The sequence below is a fragment of the Misgurnus anguillicaudatus genome, chromosome 2 (genome assembly GCF_027580225.2).
Source record: "Misgurnus anguillicaudatus chromosome 2, ASM2758022v2, whole genome shotgun sequence".
Taxonomy (NCBI): domain Eukaryota; kingdom Metazoa; phylum Chordata; class Actinopteri; order Cypriniformes; family Cobitidae; genus Misgurnus; species Misgurnus anguillicaudatus.
In genome coordinates this window covers 22,783,780-22,801,349 of record NC_073338.2, presented here as the reverse complement: position 1 = coordinate 22,801,349, position 17,570 = coordinate 22,783,780, and the positions used below count along the sequence as shown (strand labels likewise).

Below are 17,570 nucleotides of genomic sequence, written 5' to 3'. Positions count from 1 at the left end.
CTCAGAGGGAGTCTTACCTGATGGACACAAAAGTAAATAACATCGACAATCACCGTGACCAGTTAAAGACTACAAACTACATTAAAATACACTGATTACCAGTCTTGTCAATGGTTAGATGAAAAAGCTGTAATGTATTGTATTCATGTGATTGTAAATACCTTTGAAAAACATTTGACCTGTGTCATTAACAAAGCTGATGCCACATTACTCCAGTGCAATACAATGAAGCTTTGTACAGTAGCTGCTTAAGATATGCTATACACAGCCAACCATAAAACTACAAATAATATGTTGATTTTTTAAAAGACTATAATTCAACATTTCTTCATATCAGAGTTTTACTTCTTTATGTCTTATTATGAAGTTTATTAGTAATGTGATTTTTATGAATTAATTTTTAAATTTTTGAAATATTTGATTATGCATTAGCTATGGACAAAAACAGTATTTGAATATGTATGTAGTCATCATAAAAGGCCATGTTTTTATCTGAAATAAATTTGGTATTTTTTAACTTGTTGTATGCTTTAAAAAAAATCCTTACAACATTATTTTAATTGTATCAGACTTAGGCTACTCATCTTTGTTCCCAGATAACAATTTTTGGTTTCTGAAACGTTCCCCTAACATTAGTTTTTGGTTCTCAAAACGTTCCCCTAGTTTTTGGTTCCTATAATGTTATTTTCCAAGGTTTGTTTTTGGTTAGCCCGGAAAGTTTTTCTTTACAGAAATAGAATGTTATTTTTAGGTCATTTAAAAAATAACCACCCTCCAACGTTATGGGAACGTTATTTTATGGTTGCAAAAAAAATAATAATAATAACCAGAGAACGTTATGTATAAATTATTTTTAGGTCATTTAAAAAATAACCACCCTGCAACGTTGAACGTTATTTTATGGTTGCAAAAAATAAAAAAAATAACCATTACAGAACGTTATGTAAAAGTTATTCTTAGGTAATTTAAAAAGTAACTACCCTGCAACATTATAGGAACGTTATTTTATGGTTGCAAAAATAATCAAAACATAACCATTAAAGAACGTTATGTAAAAGTTATTTTTTAGGTCATTTAAAAAATAACCACCCTGCAACGTTATAGGAACGTTATTTTATGGTTGCAAAAATAATAAAAAATAACCATTAGAGAACGTTATGTACAAGTTATTTTTAGGTCATTTAAAAAATAACCACCCTGCAACTTTATGGGAAGGGAACATTATTTTATGGTTGCAAAAAAATAATCAAAAAATAACTATTAGAGAACGTTATGTATAAGTTATTTTTAGGTTATTTAAAAATAACCACCATTCAACGTTGTGGGTATATTATTTTATTTTTGAAAAAAATAAAACCTAAAAATAGTTCCCAGAATTTTATTAATTGGTTCCCAAAAATAACCAAAAGATAACAAAAAACTACGTTAGGGGAACGTTCTGTTTGCTGGGTTTATGGTCTGTGTGCATGATCCTGCATTTCCTGAACGTTTATTAATTTGCTTCTTAAGAATGTAAAGGATACATTTGTGAAAAAAGTGAGGATAATGTTTCACATTTAAATGTCCTATGGCATTACATTATATTTTATAATCTGGGAGAGGAGGTTGTGGATGGTTGTCATGGAGATCGAGAAGTTGCCGCAAGTGCTATATTCACGTATGAGTTAAAAACCCATTAACACACATGTTATTAGACTAGAAAACATCTAACACCTATTTCAGCATTCCTAAATGTCCTACAAGCTGAAATGGTTATATCTTTGCTTGGCCTGTTGTGTGAATAAGTAAACACAATAAAACCACATAAGCGTACATTCAAGGGTTAACTGTGGGTGGTACATTTAACCATGTTTGCTTGCAAATGTCGGGGCTGTGTGTTGTTTTATGTAACAAATGTAACTACAATAGTTGTTTTTTAACACAATGTTATTTTTTTTCTGTTTAAACAACGTTCAAAATTGATATTTTAAAAGCAGATTAAAATGTCGCAATCATCTCATGGCTGTGGAGTCACGGGAGTCTATCATGTGATTATGTCATATGATCTCACAGCGGTATTTTTCGTCCTAATATTTGTTAAGTCGTTGTTTTACATTACTCATAGAACCAACACCCCGCACAAAACCCCCAAAAGTTTATTTGGACATGACAGATGTGTGTGTGATTTAAAACAGTATGGGGGTCACTCCAGCAACACCTCTATTACCCACAATTCACCAGTCCTGTGCTGATGATACTCACATAGGAGGGGTTCTCATCATCAACACTCAATGTAGTTTTTATTTTATTATGTTTATTTATTCACGTTTAACCAAGTGCTGACAGGGAGACGAACAAGAAGAGGATCGAGCTTAGATCTCGTCGTGTTTATATGTCGGCCATGCCTCTCTTCGCGTCCAATCCCTTTGATCAAGATGTTGGTAAGTTCGAGATGTTATGCAGTTAGCAGGCGAGCTAACGCTAGCTCATCTGTCTATTGTTGCTCATAGCAACACACCGGCTTTCTGTTTCTCTTTTGTATAAATCATTAAATGCGTATATGAGTTGCTTCGCAAATTTTATTCAGTTGACTTTATGTTTCCCATACGTGGTTTTGTTGTTAAACCTTTCATCTATGTGGTTAATGACATCAGTCTCACAGCTTTGTATGTTATTAGCTTGTTTGCTAGCTAAGTTTGTAGCTCGAGCAGCTGTTACTGTTAACGAAGAAAATCGTATTTTTTGTGTTCGTGTGGAATTGCCAGTGCAGTAACAAGCAAAAACGGATCATTTCCAGTTGACAATTATTGGTTTTATTCAGGGCGACATGAAGCGTATGCAGTCTGTACATGAGCTAACGGTTCATAGAGTGACGCTGCAAATGTTAGACAGTACCATCTGTTCATTATCTAGTATATTATTACTAGCAGTGTTTATTGATATTATTACTGGTGTTTTTGATGACTGTTTTTATTCTGAAACTAGCACATGTCTGGCGCCTTTATAGTAGATTGTTGTTAGGATTAAGTATAGGGTTACATAGTATCATTATATCACATTGAAAACTGATTATGTTTTGCAGTGCAAACTTAAAATTCTGATAAAAATTAATTTAATGCTTATTGTGGTTTAAAGCCAGCTTGATATTCATCTGAAGATCTATGGTTGAGATACACACACGGACTGACTAAAACATGTTTATGTATTGCAGTTGAAATGGTTTAGTGGTCATGATGTCAGCATGTAAATGAATGATTGACAGATGCAATTTGTCTGCATTACAAGATGAAATGTATGCAGTTGTCTTTGCCAGTGATGTTTATGGTGGTCTGTTCTCATAAGAAGATAAAGTCACACTCTGTAATATCTCAGATATTTCCAGTAGACATCAATGAAAGTAAGAGATGAGCAAATAAAAACTTTAGTCTCTAGTGTCTTAGATATTTCTCATGCGAAAAAGACCCAGAAGAAATCTGTACATCATAGACTATGTTCACACTCTGCATATCTGATTTGAATGTCCAAACTGTGTAGCACAACTGTTCAGATCCAATTTGTTTCCTGTAGCACTTTTAAGTTTTCCGGAATAGCTGCATTGGTTTCTATAGCAATGATGTTGCATGGAGGTTTGAAATAGGTGTGACTGAGTTCATGCAGCACTGTTTAGAGTCTCAGGCTGCGTCCGAAACCGCATACTGTATAGTAGGTACTGAATTAGATGAAGTACCTACTTACTTGGCGTTAAAACAGTAGGCACTGTAAAGTATGAATCCTGGTAGTATGAATGAGATTCGGACGTACTACATCCGCCATGTTGTTACATCATGTGACATACGTCGTCATCACGTTGTGTCATTTCAGCGCGAAAACAGCCGCGTGCCTCTTCTTCTTCGTTGGATAACTCCTCGTCCGGGGCATCATGGGATAGTGAAGCGTCCATCGTTTGCACACTGCAAAATCTAACCGGAAGTAGTAGGTCATCCGGGTACTTTTCGCATACTGTTTTTCGAATACTATGTATTCGGACATAATACTCGCCTCGCCTACTGCTTTTCGCGTACTATATAGTATGTAGTAGGCGGTTTCGGACGCAGCATCAGACTATAATTTAGAATGCCCAATCCCCTTTAGCCTTCGGTACAGCCAACAGCAGATGGTTTGTTGATCTTAGAAGTCTTACAGGTGTATATAACACTCATTAAGAGATTTAAAATATAATTTGGGGACATATTATGTAGTGCTTTAAAAGACAATAGTAAAGGAAAAACCACAGTTTTTCAATATTTTACTATGTTCTTACCTTAACTTAGACATATTAATACATACCTATCTTTTTTTAATGCGTGCATTTAATCTTTGTGCAGCACAGACTATTAAGCCTAGCGCCCCATTCATTCCTTATGATCCAAACAGGGATAATTTAGAAGCCACCAAACACTTCCATGTTTTCCCTATTTAAAGACTGTTACATGAGTAGTTACACGAGTACGTATGATGGCACAAAATAAAACGTGGCGATTGGCAGCACTTTGACCTCGCGCTCAGTAGCATCATCACTCCTGACTACTCCTCTTCTCGCTCAAACTTCCGTCAATATTACTGCGCCCGTGAAATAAGTAAAAAGCTATGCCACATTTAATCAGTGTTTAGAACTGAAACTGACTTTCAGAAATTTAATTTGAATAGGATTTAAAGCCACAAATTAATGTAACTTAATTTTTTTTTGCCGCTAACACTTGCTAAATATTATCAGATTCCCATTGGTCATGTAGAAAAATTGCATTTGGACTGATGAGGTCCAATAGAGTCTGTTTACACTTGGTATTAAGATGTGTTTTCGTCGATCGGATCACAAGCGGATGAGAGAGACACATTGGCCCTCATTTATCAAAAGTGCGTACACGAAATTTCCAGCGTACACCCAAAACTACGGTGATTTTAAGATTTATCAATATGGACGTTGGCGTACGGCACGCTCAAATCCTACGCCAGCTCAGGAGGTGGTGTACGCACGTTTTGAGTTAGGAAATGCACAGAAAAAAATCCCTAACACAACAAAACGCACTGACAAACTAAAATAGTATATGATATATTATGACCCACTGTAAAAAACAACAACAACATAGTAATTATAAACTTAAGTGGGTTTTTTTTGCAACATGAACTTCAATGTTTAATTTGTGTGACTTTACCAAAGCATTTGATTTGTATGCATATGTATTCTTTAAGTTGCAAACCGTTTCAGGCCAGAGCACGTGAGCGCCTTTTTCCGAAAATTCTGCTCGCTTAGCACCGCTCGTTGAACCCAGAACGCACTTTGATAATTTGCTAGTTCGAGAATCTGTAAAAATGTCTAGCAATAAGTTATGGAATTCAAGCCTTATACATAAATGTAAAGTAAAAATCAAAGTTAAGATTGGACAGGAAGAAAACATTGAAAGGGAGAGCGGAGAAACTGTAAAAGTTAGCAAATATTCATCCTGGAAACTGAAGCGGCACATTGCAAGAAAGCACAAGGATGTGCTACGAAAACATGGTAATAATGCATCAAAAGGTGAGCTAGTTAGTTACATTCGATGATAAATGAATACATGAATAGGTAAGATAAGATTCTCGTGGTGAATGGAGCCCTGAATCTGATCATGACATGTAGACAAAATCATGGCCAAGAATTATCTTTTATGCTACATTATGGACACTTCTTTTTCTTATTTAGTCTAAAGTATGGCCATGAATTTAGAATTCGTTCCCAATATTCAACAGTTTGTTCCTTGGAATTAATTAATATAATATTTCGTAATTACTATTACAATTAGTATTACTTTAAATTATGAATTAGCCTAGTAAAACATGTGGATGTCGTGAAAACAAATTGTTAATTTGAATTATATCCAGAGCTCCGTATCAAACTGGATCTAAGATATAGCTAACAAACAACTGTACACTGTAAAAAAAAATCCGTAGAAATTAAATGGTATTGCAGCTGGGTTGCCGGTAAATTACCGTAGATTTAAATTTATGTTATTTACTGGCAAGAGTTTGTTCAAAGTTGAATAAATTTTAAATATTAACATATCTTTACAGAATAAAACTATACAATAACAGCCTCATGCAAAGCATTCTGGGAACCAGAAATCATCATCAAACGTTTTCAGTTTTTTGCTTCAGATTTTGTTTCCCAGAATGTTTTGCTTGATGCTGTTTTCTAGTTTTATTCTGTAAAGACAAAGACTTGTAAATGTTTAATGTTCATTTAACTTTGAACAAAATGTTGCGAGTAATAACATAAATTTAAATCCACTGTAAGTTGCCGGCAACCCAGCTGCAAATTTCTACGGATTTTTTTTTACAGTGTATGTAAATACAGAACAACACACTACAAAAGTTATTACATCATTAAAAAAATTTTATTTAAAAAAAAAAACTTTAAGCAGACATAGAATTTAGATGTAGGCAACAGTAAATAATAATAATAATAATTATTATATTATTATTATTATTATTATTATTATTATAAGTATCATTAAGCATCATTAATAATAAAAATAATAAGAAGAATATTACAAATTGTCATGCAATTATTAATGTGTCTTTAATCCCACTCTTTAAACGCCCAAAATAAAACAATTTTGTTTCTTTCCACTTCGCTGGCTTCTCTTCTTTGCCGTCTCCCGTGAGTCAGTGGCGTAAAATGAGGGTGTGGGAGAGGCGGAGACTTGACTTTATATGGGCGTGTTATTCTAATGACGATCGTTTTCACCCGCGGCATTTATGAAGGGCAGGTATTGCGTACACCTGACTATCAAAGGTACGCACAGTTTCATAAATCAGATGGTGAGAGGAATGTAAGCATAATCTTACGCCAATATATACGCCCGTTCCTATGCAAGAATGATAAATGAGGGCCATTCTGTTTACACCTGGTATTTAAATCTGACTCTTTTGTCCACTTTCGACCACTTCTGTCCTGCTTACTTTGAGGGGGTGGTTTTGTCGAGACTGTGGGCGAGTCATTTAAATGACAGCAGAGAGACAAGTTCGGTATTTTACACTTAAAGCCCTGTTTTCAGATTGTTTATGATGGAATAGAACGGTTTAACTTTTGACTGAAATTTCGACATATGTGGCTGCCCCGAGAATTTTTGGGTGTTTGTTGTTTACCCCCCCTACAATATGTGTATAGGTGCACTGGAACAATCCTTCCTAAAATGCATTAAACTTTCGTTTACAAAGACGTGAAACTCACCGAGTGGTCAGGGGTGTTTACTGATATGCTCACACAAAAATTGCTGCAAAAGATGCTTTCCAACAGGTGTTTTAGCATTTGTTGTAAACTTGTGGACCTATTTTTCCAAACGCCTCACACCTGTACATTCTTCCGCTGCGAGCTTGAATAATAGACACTCCAATCGAAAGCAATCCGATCGAAAGTGATTTTGACAACCTCTGAATGTGGTTGAATGTGGACGAGCTAAAAATGTTTTGAATACATGTTATACATGAATACATGTTACACTCAATCAAATCTCGCGAGGTATAAGGAAATCTTAAAATAAAAAACAAACACACAAACAATAAAATTATCCTTCATTGTGGGTTATACTCTATATAAAATGATACCTTGTTTTGAATAGTACTATTGTCCAATCATCAGTATCATCACAGAGGTGTTTTGTGTTTATGTTATTCTGTATGCTCACGAACAGCTTGTTGGATTGATTTTCACAATGTCAACTAATGTAGGTTATGGGTCAACTTGTGATTATAGTAAATAAAGGAATCTGTAAACCTGCACCATTATTACACATTCACTTGCATATGAGTGTGCCTTCATGTCTGCAAAATGGCATGAAACATTTGTCACGAAGAGTGAAAGAAAACATCTAAGCAATTATTTATCTGCAGAGAAATCAACAAGTGAGATGAACACGGCTGAGGACTGGGGTCTCATTCTGGACATATGTGACAAGATCGGGCAGTCTCGCACTGGGTTAGTGAGCAGTAACCTATTGGATGTTTATGATTTATAAGTGCTTTGATTAGTGTCTCTATTGATTATTAATCCTCATTATCTTCTGAAGGCCTAAAGAATGCTTGCGATCTATAATGAGAAGAGTGAATCACAAGGATCCCCATGTTGCCATGCAAGCATTGACGGTAAGACAATCGATTCTTAATGCGTTCTACAACATCAAAGCACATGGGTGAGCTTTATTCAGAATGAAACTCTAGTTCTTGAAATGTGCTGCTTTTTGTGTGTTTTCTCCTCTTAGCTACTTGGTGCCTGTGTGTCAAACTGTGGAAAAATTTTCCATTTAGAGGTTTGTTCCCGGGAATTTGCTAGTGAAGTAAGCAACGTGCTAAATAAGGTATGTGCTTCATTTTGCTGTTACGTAGACATACTGTATGCTTTGTCATTTGGCTGACGTTTAGGTATCTGATTTTTAGGGCCATCCAAAGGTTTGTGAAAAGCTGAAGGCTCTCATGGTGGAATGGGCCGAGGATTTCCGTAATGACCCGCAGCTCAGCCTCATCTCCGCCATGATCAAGAACCTCAGAGAACAGGGCGTCATATTCCCTGCGGTGGGCTCCCAGGTTAGTAGGCCAATTCAGCTCTTAACTGTACAGATGGTTGATTCTCGCGAAATTAGACTTATGAGGTGTCATGAAACATTTTGATAAAAAGTAAATGCTATCAAAATAAAAAGCATACAGTTACAAACATATTTTCACGTACTATTTTGCACATGATTTCAAATGACATCATACGAACCAATTTTGTTGTTTTTCCACAATTAGGATGAACATTTTCATTACCGCAACATGTTGATGACTGGATTTGGGTTGTTTGACATGGAAATATTTATAATTAAAAAATATTCAGTGCATGTTATACTATAAACATTTACAGTAAAGAAACATTTGGTAATCTTTGGTAAATGTAGAGACAATAATAAGGAATATAAATAAGGAATACAAATTTTCTCATCCTCCGCAACAATTTTCAATCATTGTTTAAGCCCTCAAGGAACTAACATTTTCAAAAAAATAGTTGGAAGGGACATAAATGACTGTGACACTCAAGATGGCTACCAGGTAAGCAGTTCTTATTTTTTCTCTGCAGATAAAAGTTGAAATATTGTTTGTCATAATACATAGACAACTTTATAGTTCTCATTACCGAAACATGAGTTTGTAAATGCATATATTTAATGTAATATCATGTTGCGGTATTTAATAATGATAATCTAAAAAATTTAAATAATTCTATAGGAAAATTTTTTTTAAATCCTCTAAAAATAATGGTTATAGTAAGTTCAGACCTTAATCTTATATGTGCAAAAATTTTAGCTTCAATGGCTTTTTAAAAATTCTGATGCTGGACACCTTCTAAATCTGGATTTCGTGAAAATCACCCAGACATGTCAGTAAACTGGGCTCTGTATATAGTGTTATGGTTGCAAGGGTTGTGTCGATAGACGATACTACCAGTTTTCAAGAACTTCTAAAGTTCAAAAGTTTGCATTTTCACACTGTAGATGAAATCTAATACACAAAAATGTTATGCGATTTTAACTGTTGATATGTTTCTTAAATTTGTTTAGGCAGCAGAGCAAGCAAAAGCCAGTCCTGCATTAGTAGCTAAAGATCCTGCGACGTTAACAAACAAGAAGGAGGAGGAGGACCTCGCTAAAGGTGTGCTTACATCTGCAATGTTGAGGGCAGCAATGAATTGCCTTGAAGAAAGAGGGGTTATCTGACTGCTTTTGTGCCTGTCTCTCTGACTATCTCTCAGCGATCGAGCTGTCTCTGAAAGACCAGCGTCAACAGCAGCAGCCTCAGGTCTCTCTGTCCGGCCTCTACCCGAGCACCAGCGGCCTCCTCAACTCTCACAAGACTGACGGTAGAAAGGTCAGAGCCATCTATGACTTTGAGGCAGCCGAGGACAACGAACTCACCTTTAAATCTGGGGAAATCATCACTATCTTGGATGACAGGTAATTCTGATTGTGCATGTTTGGATTTTGTGATTCGTTAGATGGTTTCAATTTAATATTAGCCACGTTAATTTGGCTCTTTTGGTTGCTAGGTTACAAGTACATGATAACGAAATGGCTGTGTTTCAGACTCAGAGTAAAGCACGTTTATTGAATACCATCCTATTTATAGAAACAGTGATTTAGCTAATGATTCTGAACACAGAGTTTAGGTTTATAAGCAATGATCAGTGAGAAGTGACTTGTATGCTCTCTATTACAGTGACCCTAACTGGTGGAAGGGCGAGACGTATCAAGGTGTTGGGCTTTTTCCATCAAATTTTGTGACTGCAGATTTGACAGCAGAGCCTGAGATGAGTGAGTAGAGCTGTCACATCTTGTCTTTTTCATCTATGAGTCTGAAGCTCTGCTCCACTGTGTCCCTTTACTTTCCCAAAATGGGACAGTTTTTAAAAATGCATGGATGTCACGACAATACCGTCTGGTTTGGCGTTTCTGACACATACATTGTCACTCACAACGCTTCGGATTATTACATAAATATGAGCATTAATATCACACAAGGCATCTGTCAGACTAATTCCAAGAAAGCTGCATTATTTAAGCTCACATAACGCACGCTGTTACTCATTATGTCAGGTTATCATCTTAAGCACCTAGAGCGTAGTATTACATCCTTCATACTGTATATCCAAAGAGTCTTTAATTTTATCAGATTTATAAACGACAGATCTGCTGTACCGATATAAACCCGATCCCCTCGAGGTGTACCGCGGGCAGAGCGAGTCACATGCAAGAAATACACACAAAACATTATCCCACTATCTCTGCACAACTTATGATTCACTACATGTTGGTATCGTTTACATTATATTCACTTGCACACCAATTGCCAACAAAACGCAGACATTTCATTCAGTTTTACCTACCGCCTGTGACTTATGACCCGATTGGGACCCCATTTCAACAGTGTTAAACAAACCGCAACCCTGCATAAGCAAACGATATCCTTGTGAAGCTAACCAAGCTTAAATTTCCCTCTCAAACAACACACTTCTACGGTGACATTGATTTTGTGTCAGCTGTTGGTGTGTGTGTGTGTGTGTGCTATTCTGGTTAGTGCCCATATAAGGGCTTCCACTCTACTTCCTGCACTGAAATTGCCCATAAAAGAAATGGAGCAAGATTGTTACGTATGAATCTTACACGTTCGAAAAATCTTTCCAAAACTTGTACGAACCCTGGTGCAGTCATACATTCAACTGCTTTTTGACACTTTGCCTATGTTTAGCATGAGGAATCCAACTCTTAAAGGAACACCCCAAGTTTTTGGGACTTTGGCTTATTCACCGTATCCCCCAGAGTTACATAAGTCCATACATAGCCTATGTCTCATTTCCGTGCGTGCCGTAACTCTTTCTGACGCACCCACCATTAGCCTAGCTTAGCACAAAGACTGGAAGTAAATGGCTCCAGCTAGCATACTGCTCCCAATAAGTTACAAAATAGCACCTAGGTTCTTAGAAGGCGAAACACTTGGTCGGAGTGATTAACGCAACACTTTCGCAAACTCTCTGCTCCTCACCACTGGGCTTCTCAGGTGCTGCAAGCAAATCACTCCGCCCAAGTAGCAGTGCTTCACCTTCTGAGAATATAGTTCCCAGTATGTATATGGTTAAAAGATGTCTGTGTCTCAATAACACCTTGTTATTTGTACACGCTGTGACTATAAAAATCACAACATATAAATAGGAATATGTTGGTGTTATTTTGTCACTCATTGGGAGCAGTATGCTAGCTGAAGCCATTTACTTCAAGTCTTTGTGCTTAGCTAGGCTAGCGGTGGGTGCTTCAGACAGAGTTATGGCACGCACAGAGATGAAAAAGGTATGTATGGACTTATCTAACTCTGGGGGATATGGTGAATAAGCTAAAGTCCCAAAAGTCGGTGTATATATATAAATATATACAGAAAACAAAGAATATATTTATGTTGCCTCCCAATTTAAGATATAAATCAGTAGACAAGGCTTCACATACCATCATGCAGGTTTGTTGTCTTTGCTTTCTCCCCATTTCCCATATACTAAACTGTACTGTCTATCCAATCAGTGAAAACCGAGAAAAAGACTGTGCAGTTCAGTGAAGACATCCAGGTAGAGACGATTGAACCAGAACCAGAGCCTGTCTATATCGATGAGGTGAGTCAGCCAGCCTCTGTTTCATCTGGCATTAGTATTCAAACAGGCACTTTACAACTACATAAAAGTATGACCACAGTGATATACACCGAGGTATCACAAAGTCTCTAAAATGAGTAGTAGCAGCCCTTGAAGTATAATGCAGTCTGGTTTATGATTCTTCATCCAGTGACTTTTTCCCACAGGAGAAAATCGACCAGCTGCTTCAGATGATCCAGAGTGCAGACCCAACCGACGATCAGTCAGATTCCTGTGAGCTTCTGCAGCTGGAGGCTGAGTCTGAATTCACTAAATCCACTGTTGATTTTTGTGTGAAAATTGTAAAGTCATCATGGTTGGTTTTCTCTCCCCCACTAGCTGCCTGCAATCAGATGGGTCCCCTCATTGATCAGAAATTGGAGGAGATTGACAGGTATTCAACATATCCGGCTGCATATTAAAAAGGGCATAAACACATGCACACACTGTTCTCTACAGATCACCCATCATAAATGTCTCGCGCTTGCTTTCAGAAAACACTCAGAACTGTCTGAACTAAACGTGAAGGTCATGGAAGCGCTGTCTCTCTATGCTAAGCTGATGAATGAAGACCCAGTGTATGCTATGTATGCTAAACTACAGAGCCAGCAATACTACATGCAGCAGACACCCAATGCTTCCCAACAGGTGAGATCCTGCAAACCTAAGCTGTGAAGGCATCTCGGATTACTTTATTACTCCAAGCAAGAAATAAGAATTTAAATAAGTTATAATTTAATGTAATTTGTTTGCTGGAAATTACTTAGGATGATCATGATGAATACATATATGTGATCTAGGGTTGTGACAATTAATCGGGCAAATGCGCGTTTTCTCAATGAATGAATTACGGTGAAATGCTCCCCTAGAGTTAAGTATTTGATTTTTACCGTTTTGGAATCCATTCAGCCGATCTCTAGGTCAATTTTAGCATAGCTTAGCATAATCCATTGAATCTGATAAGACCATTAGCATCGCACTAAAAATAACCAGTTTCGATATTTTTCCTATTTATAACTTTACTCTTCTGTAGTTACATTGTGTACTAAGACCGACGGAAAATTAAAAGTTGCGATTTTCTAGACAGATATGGCACTTCGTAATATCATTGTGCCTCCTGTAGCCATGGTACAACAGAAAAGTCCTTAATTATTACGCCAGAATGAGAGTATAGTTCCTAGCCATATCTGCCTAGAAAATTACAACTTTTAATTTTCTGTCGGTCTTAGTACACAATGTAACTACAGAAAAGTCACGTTTTAAATAGGAAAAAAATGAATCTCTTTGGTTATTTTTTTAGCGCCATGCTAATGGTCTAATCAAATTCAATGGATTATGCTAAGCTATGCTAAAAGTGCTAACACCAGACCCGGAGATCAGCTGAATGGATTCCAAAACGGTAAAAATGAAATGTTTAACTCAAGGGGAGCATGAAAATGAACATATTTTCAAAAAAAGTGAAGTGTCCCTTTAATTATAGTTGGATTATGAGCCTTTAGCCTGGATTTCACAGACAGGGTCACATCATTTTTTAACATTATTTTGGCACCAAAATATCATATTTAAGAGTATGCATGTATTTTCAGGTGTACCCTGGCCAGCCCACTGGAGGGCAGTATGCAATGGGTAGCACAGGTGTACCCGTTTACAATGTTCCAATGGAGCAGCTCACTGCAATGAATCAAACAGGAACACCAATGGCCGGGCAGCCAGCTCCCAGGTAACAGCACAAATTAAATTTTGCATGTTCTTTGGTTAACAATTTTATTATGTGTAACAAATCAAGGATTAATAGATTTAATTTTGTATATATATTAGTGATGTCCATATGTACATGGGCCAGCCTCCAGTGTACAGCCCCGCCCCAGGAAGCCTTCCCCCAGCTGATATTCAGTCCTACCAGAACCCAGCTAACGCTCCAATGACCCAGACTCCCGGTAACGCCGTGCCCTCCGCCCAGAGCCTCCCACCTACAACAGACAACCAACAGACCCATTACCCCGAGAGAGCTCTGTTATAGGACCCACAGAGACTGACAGACACGCACACATACGGTCATAAATAACGTTCAGTTTAAAAGAAACGCAGACATGCAAAGAAATCTTCTAGATTGTTTTTTTCCTTTTGTTTAAACACTACAAACATACACAGAAACGCTGATTTTGATCATGAAATGATATGCAGAGTGTTGACTACTAACTGGTTGTGTTCTCAGAAAGCAGATTAATTGATCCTTTACATTTTACAAAAAAAATTCAGTTTAAAGTGATGAAAAACATGAAGTTATATGGCAAAATCGTAGTAATTCATGACTGGAATTTTCTTACAGGATAAACACAAGAGTGCATGTTTGTGTTGTATATACATTACAAGTGTAGGTCCTAATAGTCCAGTGTTTGTCACAATAGGTCCTGTAGGGGAGGTCATCATCATTGTTTGAATGAGTGTACTGTGTGTCTGTGAGAGAGTTTGGGTCGACCGAAGTCATGTCACCTCTCCTCCAGAACCATGTAGCGAAACACTGCCACAGACTTGACAGTGACCCATCACCCTGATGTCTTTAAGCTCACTACTCAGTGTTAAACCAATTGTTTTAGTGCATTTTATTTATATTTTGATTGTTGTTTTGCTGTTTAATTGACAGTACGTTAATAGAAGGATGTAATATTCTGCCTATGTGCAGATGTGTATATATGAGAACTCACTTCTGTCTTTCGAAGTCACTTTCAAAGCAGCTGCTTGTTCCGTAGAAAGGGCACATGGGAAGGTGGGTAGCTATACTACCCCACGTCATGCACTTTTAATTTACCCCTTTCACTTTCCTAATTTAAGACGTGTCAAAAGTTACTTATATCATTTCGACTCAAAGAACTAGAACGGTATTAATCGTAACCCTTCCCTCTAAACATTTACCGTAACCGTTCCAGGTAACTTGGATTTGTAATTTTCCTCAAAATGTCTACCAGAAATGAGTTTGAAGGGGGTTTAAATGCTCTGTAGCGTATTGAATGACTGATTAACCTCATGTTTGTAAGTCCCGGCAAGGGCTGAACCCACACTAAAGAAAACTGACTGGCTCATATGCCATTCGTTCAGACAAGTAAGCTCACATCTCGGTCTCTATGTAGCTACAGTGTTATCCGAGTAGTTGTTGACGTTTCATAGAGAACATTTTCGAAAATTGGAACCCTGGGACCATGAGCCAGTTCTAATGTAAGACCTTATTTGCACACGGAAATGATAATCCTTACGTAAACCTTATCCACAGGGAAAATGACTGTTTTTGGTGTATCCGTTCTGTTAAATGTACCCAGTTGTTTGTATGTACTATTTTAATCACCTTATTACTTATTAGTATTCACAATAAAACTAGGCCAAATGTACAGCACAGATTGTGTCTTGTGATTATGCGTCATTTGTGTTTTGTTTTGGGGAAATGCATTTTAGATGGTTTATTGTTTAAAGTCTGCATTGTTTTATAATTAATGTTTTAGCCATAATGCTGCGTTTACACCAACCGCGTTCGAGGCATCAAAATCGCATCTAATGCACCTAGTTTTCCGTTTGAATGCATTCATACACAAGTTGTAAATACACATTTCACTTTTGAGTCACGTGACGTTTATTTTCCCTCTATAGTAAGGTGACTAAATACAAACCGGTAACTCTCTTGATAAATGCACAATGAACATTAGCCATCTTGCAAACAGACAACCGCATAGCAATTGCCCCTCTCTCTGACGCGCGTCAAATGCTTGCCTTTTCTGCGCGTGTAGAGCGAAGTAGACGCACGGGAAAAGCAAGCATTTGACGCGCGTCAGTGGCAAAATCCGCTTCTTGTGGGAGGGGCAAGTGCTATGCAGTTGTCTGTTTGCAAGATGGCTGATGTTGATTGTGCACTTATAGAGAGAGTTACCGGTTTGTATTTGGTCACCTTACTATAGGGGAAAATAAACAGCGCGGGTCGATAAACGTCACGTGACTCAAAAGTGAAATGTGTATTTATGTGTAAAAGTGAAAATGTGCCGCACCAAACGCCTCCTCTGCGCCGCAAGACCTCCAGACGCGCGTTAATGCGTCTTCACATTGACTTAACATTGAAATCACTCGCGCTTGAAGCCGCCTCTAGCGTGGCTGGTGTAAACGCTGCATAAGAATATATAAAACAGGTGTCTCCAACCCTGCTCTTGGAGGGCTACCGTCCCGCAGTTCCAACCCAGCTCCAACACTGCTGTCTGTAATCATTAAGCAACCCTGAACACATTGATTAGCTGCTTCAGCTGTGTTTGAGTTAAAATCTTCAGGACGGTAGCCCTTCAGGATCAGGATTGGAGACACCTAAACTATAAACTTGTGGGCTCCAAAGCATTTAAAATTTGCATTTGGAAGATTTAAGCATTATTAAGTCTCTCACTAATACAGAACAACAATTTTTATGACATCATTTTGCACTGGATCATCTCATCAGCTTCTATGCTGTGAGGTAGACTAAGACCTTGCCCTAAATGGCGCACTTCATGTGCACTTGTAGGCATGTCTGTTTAATTCCACAAGACTGCATGGTGTCCAACTGGCCAGAAATAGGAAGAGAAGTTGCCCATCCGGGTGATCTCTCCCCATCCGTCATCTGATTGCTCTTTCACAAGGACTTCTGGGTTGGTAAAATGCGTGAAGCCTGCAGCAGTGCAGGCTTTGCTGAAGCCCGCATCGCTGGTGCAAACAGGGCACTGATGAGCACACTTCAGACACGCCCCATCCAGTTGCCAATGGTCACTGTCATTCGTTTTGCTGGAAGTCGCCAAGCTTCCATTGAAATCAATGAGATCGGGTTGCTCTACTACTGGTAGTCGTTGCTAGTCTGAATGCAGCTTAAGCGAGCACGTACAATTTAAAGGGACAGTAAGTAGGGTTTTAAGTGTTTTATTAGTCAAAATCAATGTCTTTATTCATAAATATGTCCTCATTGCCGTCAAATGACTTTTCTTTGTAAGCTAAGAATTTCTTCTACTTATTTACATTGAACGGGTAAGTCCTAGAAGGCTTCCATGTCGTTTCGCCATATTAAAAAACTATAACAGCAGAGAGGGACAAAAAGCACTAGCCTACCAATGCCTTTTCATTCAGAACACATGAACCAGCTGAAACAGACAAGGAGATCAGTGATTACATAATGGCTAACGTAGTTGCAACACGCATTTGGAAAAGGGAGGCGCTAGAGAGCACTATTTGTTTGAATGCAAAATACAATTTAAGTAATTTAGGTAAATCCTACTTATTGTCCCTTTAAGGCCCACAAGATCGAAAGTCCACATAAAGTGTGCCATTAGGGATCTTCACGTCCACAAGAACACTTGGGCAAAATACAGGAAATACG

The 17,570-nt window shown here is 37.7% G+C and overlaps 1 protein-coding gene across 1 annotated transcript in view; it reads left to right on the top strand.

The window, feature by feature from the left end:
- colec12 (collectin sub-family member 12) overlaps positions 1-15,579 on the top strand; it is a 51,731-nt gene extending 36,152 nt beyond the window's left edge. The window contains exons 10-23 of the mRNA XM_073874810.1: positions 2,317-2,420; positions 7,885-7,969; positions 8,061-8,136; positions 8,253-8,348; positions 8,428-8,574; positions 9,585-9,675; positions 9,776-9,977; positions 10,240-10,334; positions 12,090-12,178; positions 12,364-12,454; positions 12,539-12,590; positions 12,691-12,844; positions 13,783-13,916; positions 14,015-15,579. Coding sequence (XP_073730911.1) covers positions 2,317-2,420; positions 7,885-7,969; positions 8,061-8,136; positions 8,253-8,348; positions 8,428-8,574; positions 9,585-9,675; positions 9,776-9,977; positions 10,240-10,334; positions 12,090-12,178; positions 12,364-12,454; positions 12,539-12,590; positions 12,691-12,844; positions 13,783-13,916; positions 14,015-14,216 — 1,618 coding nt within the window. The 3' untranslated portion in view covers positions 14,217-15,579. The remainder of the gene's footprint in view (positions 1-2,316; positions 2,421-7,884; positions 7,970-8,060; positions 8,137-8,252; positions 8,349-8,427; positions 8,575-9,584; positions 9,676-9,775; positions 9,978-10,239; positions 10,335-12,089; positions 12,179-12,363; positions 12,455-12,538; positions 12,591-12,690; positions 12,845-13,782; positions 13,917-14,014) is intronic.
- Positions 15,580-17,570: the final 1,991 nt, after the last annotated feature.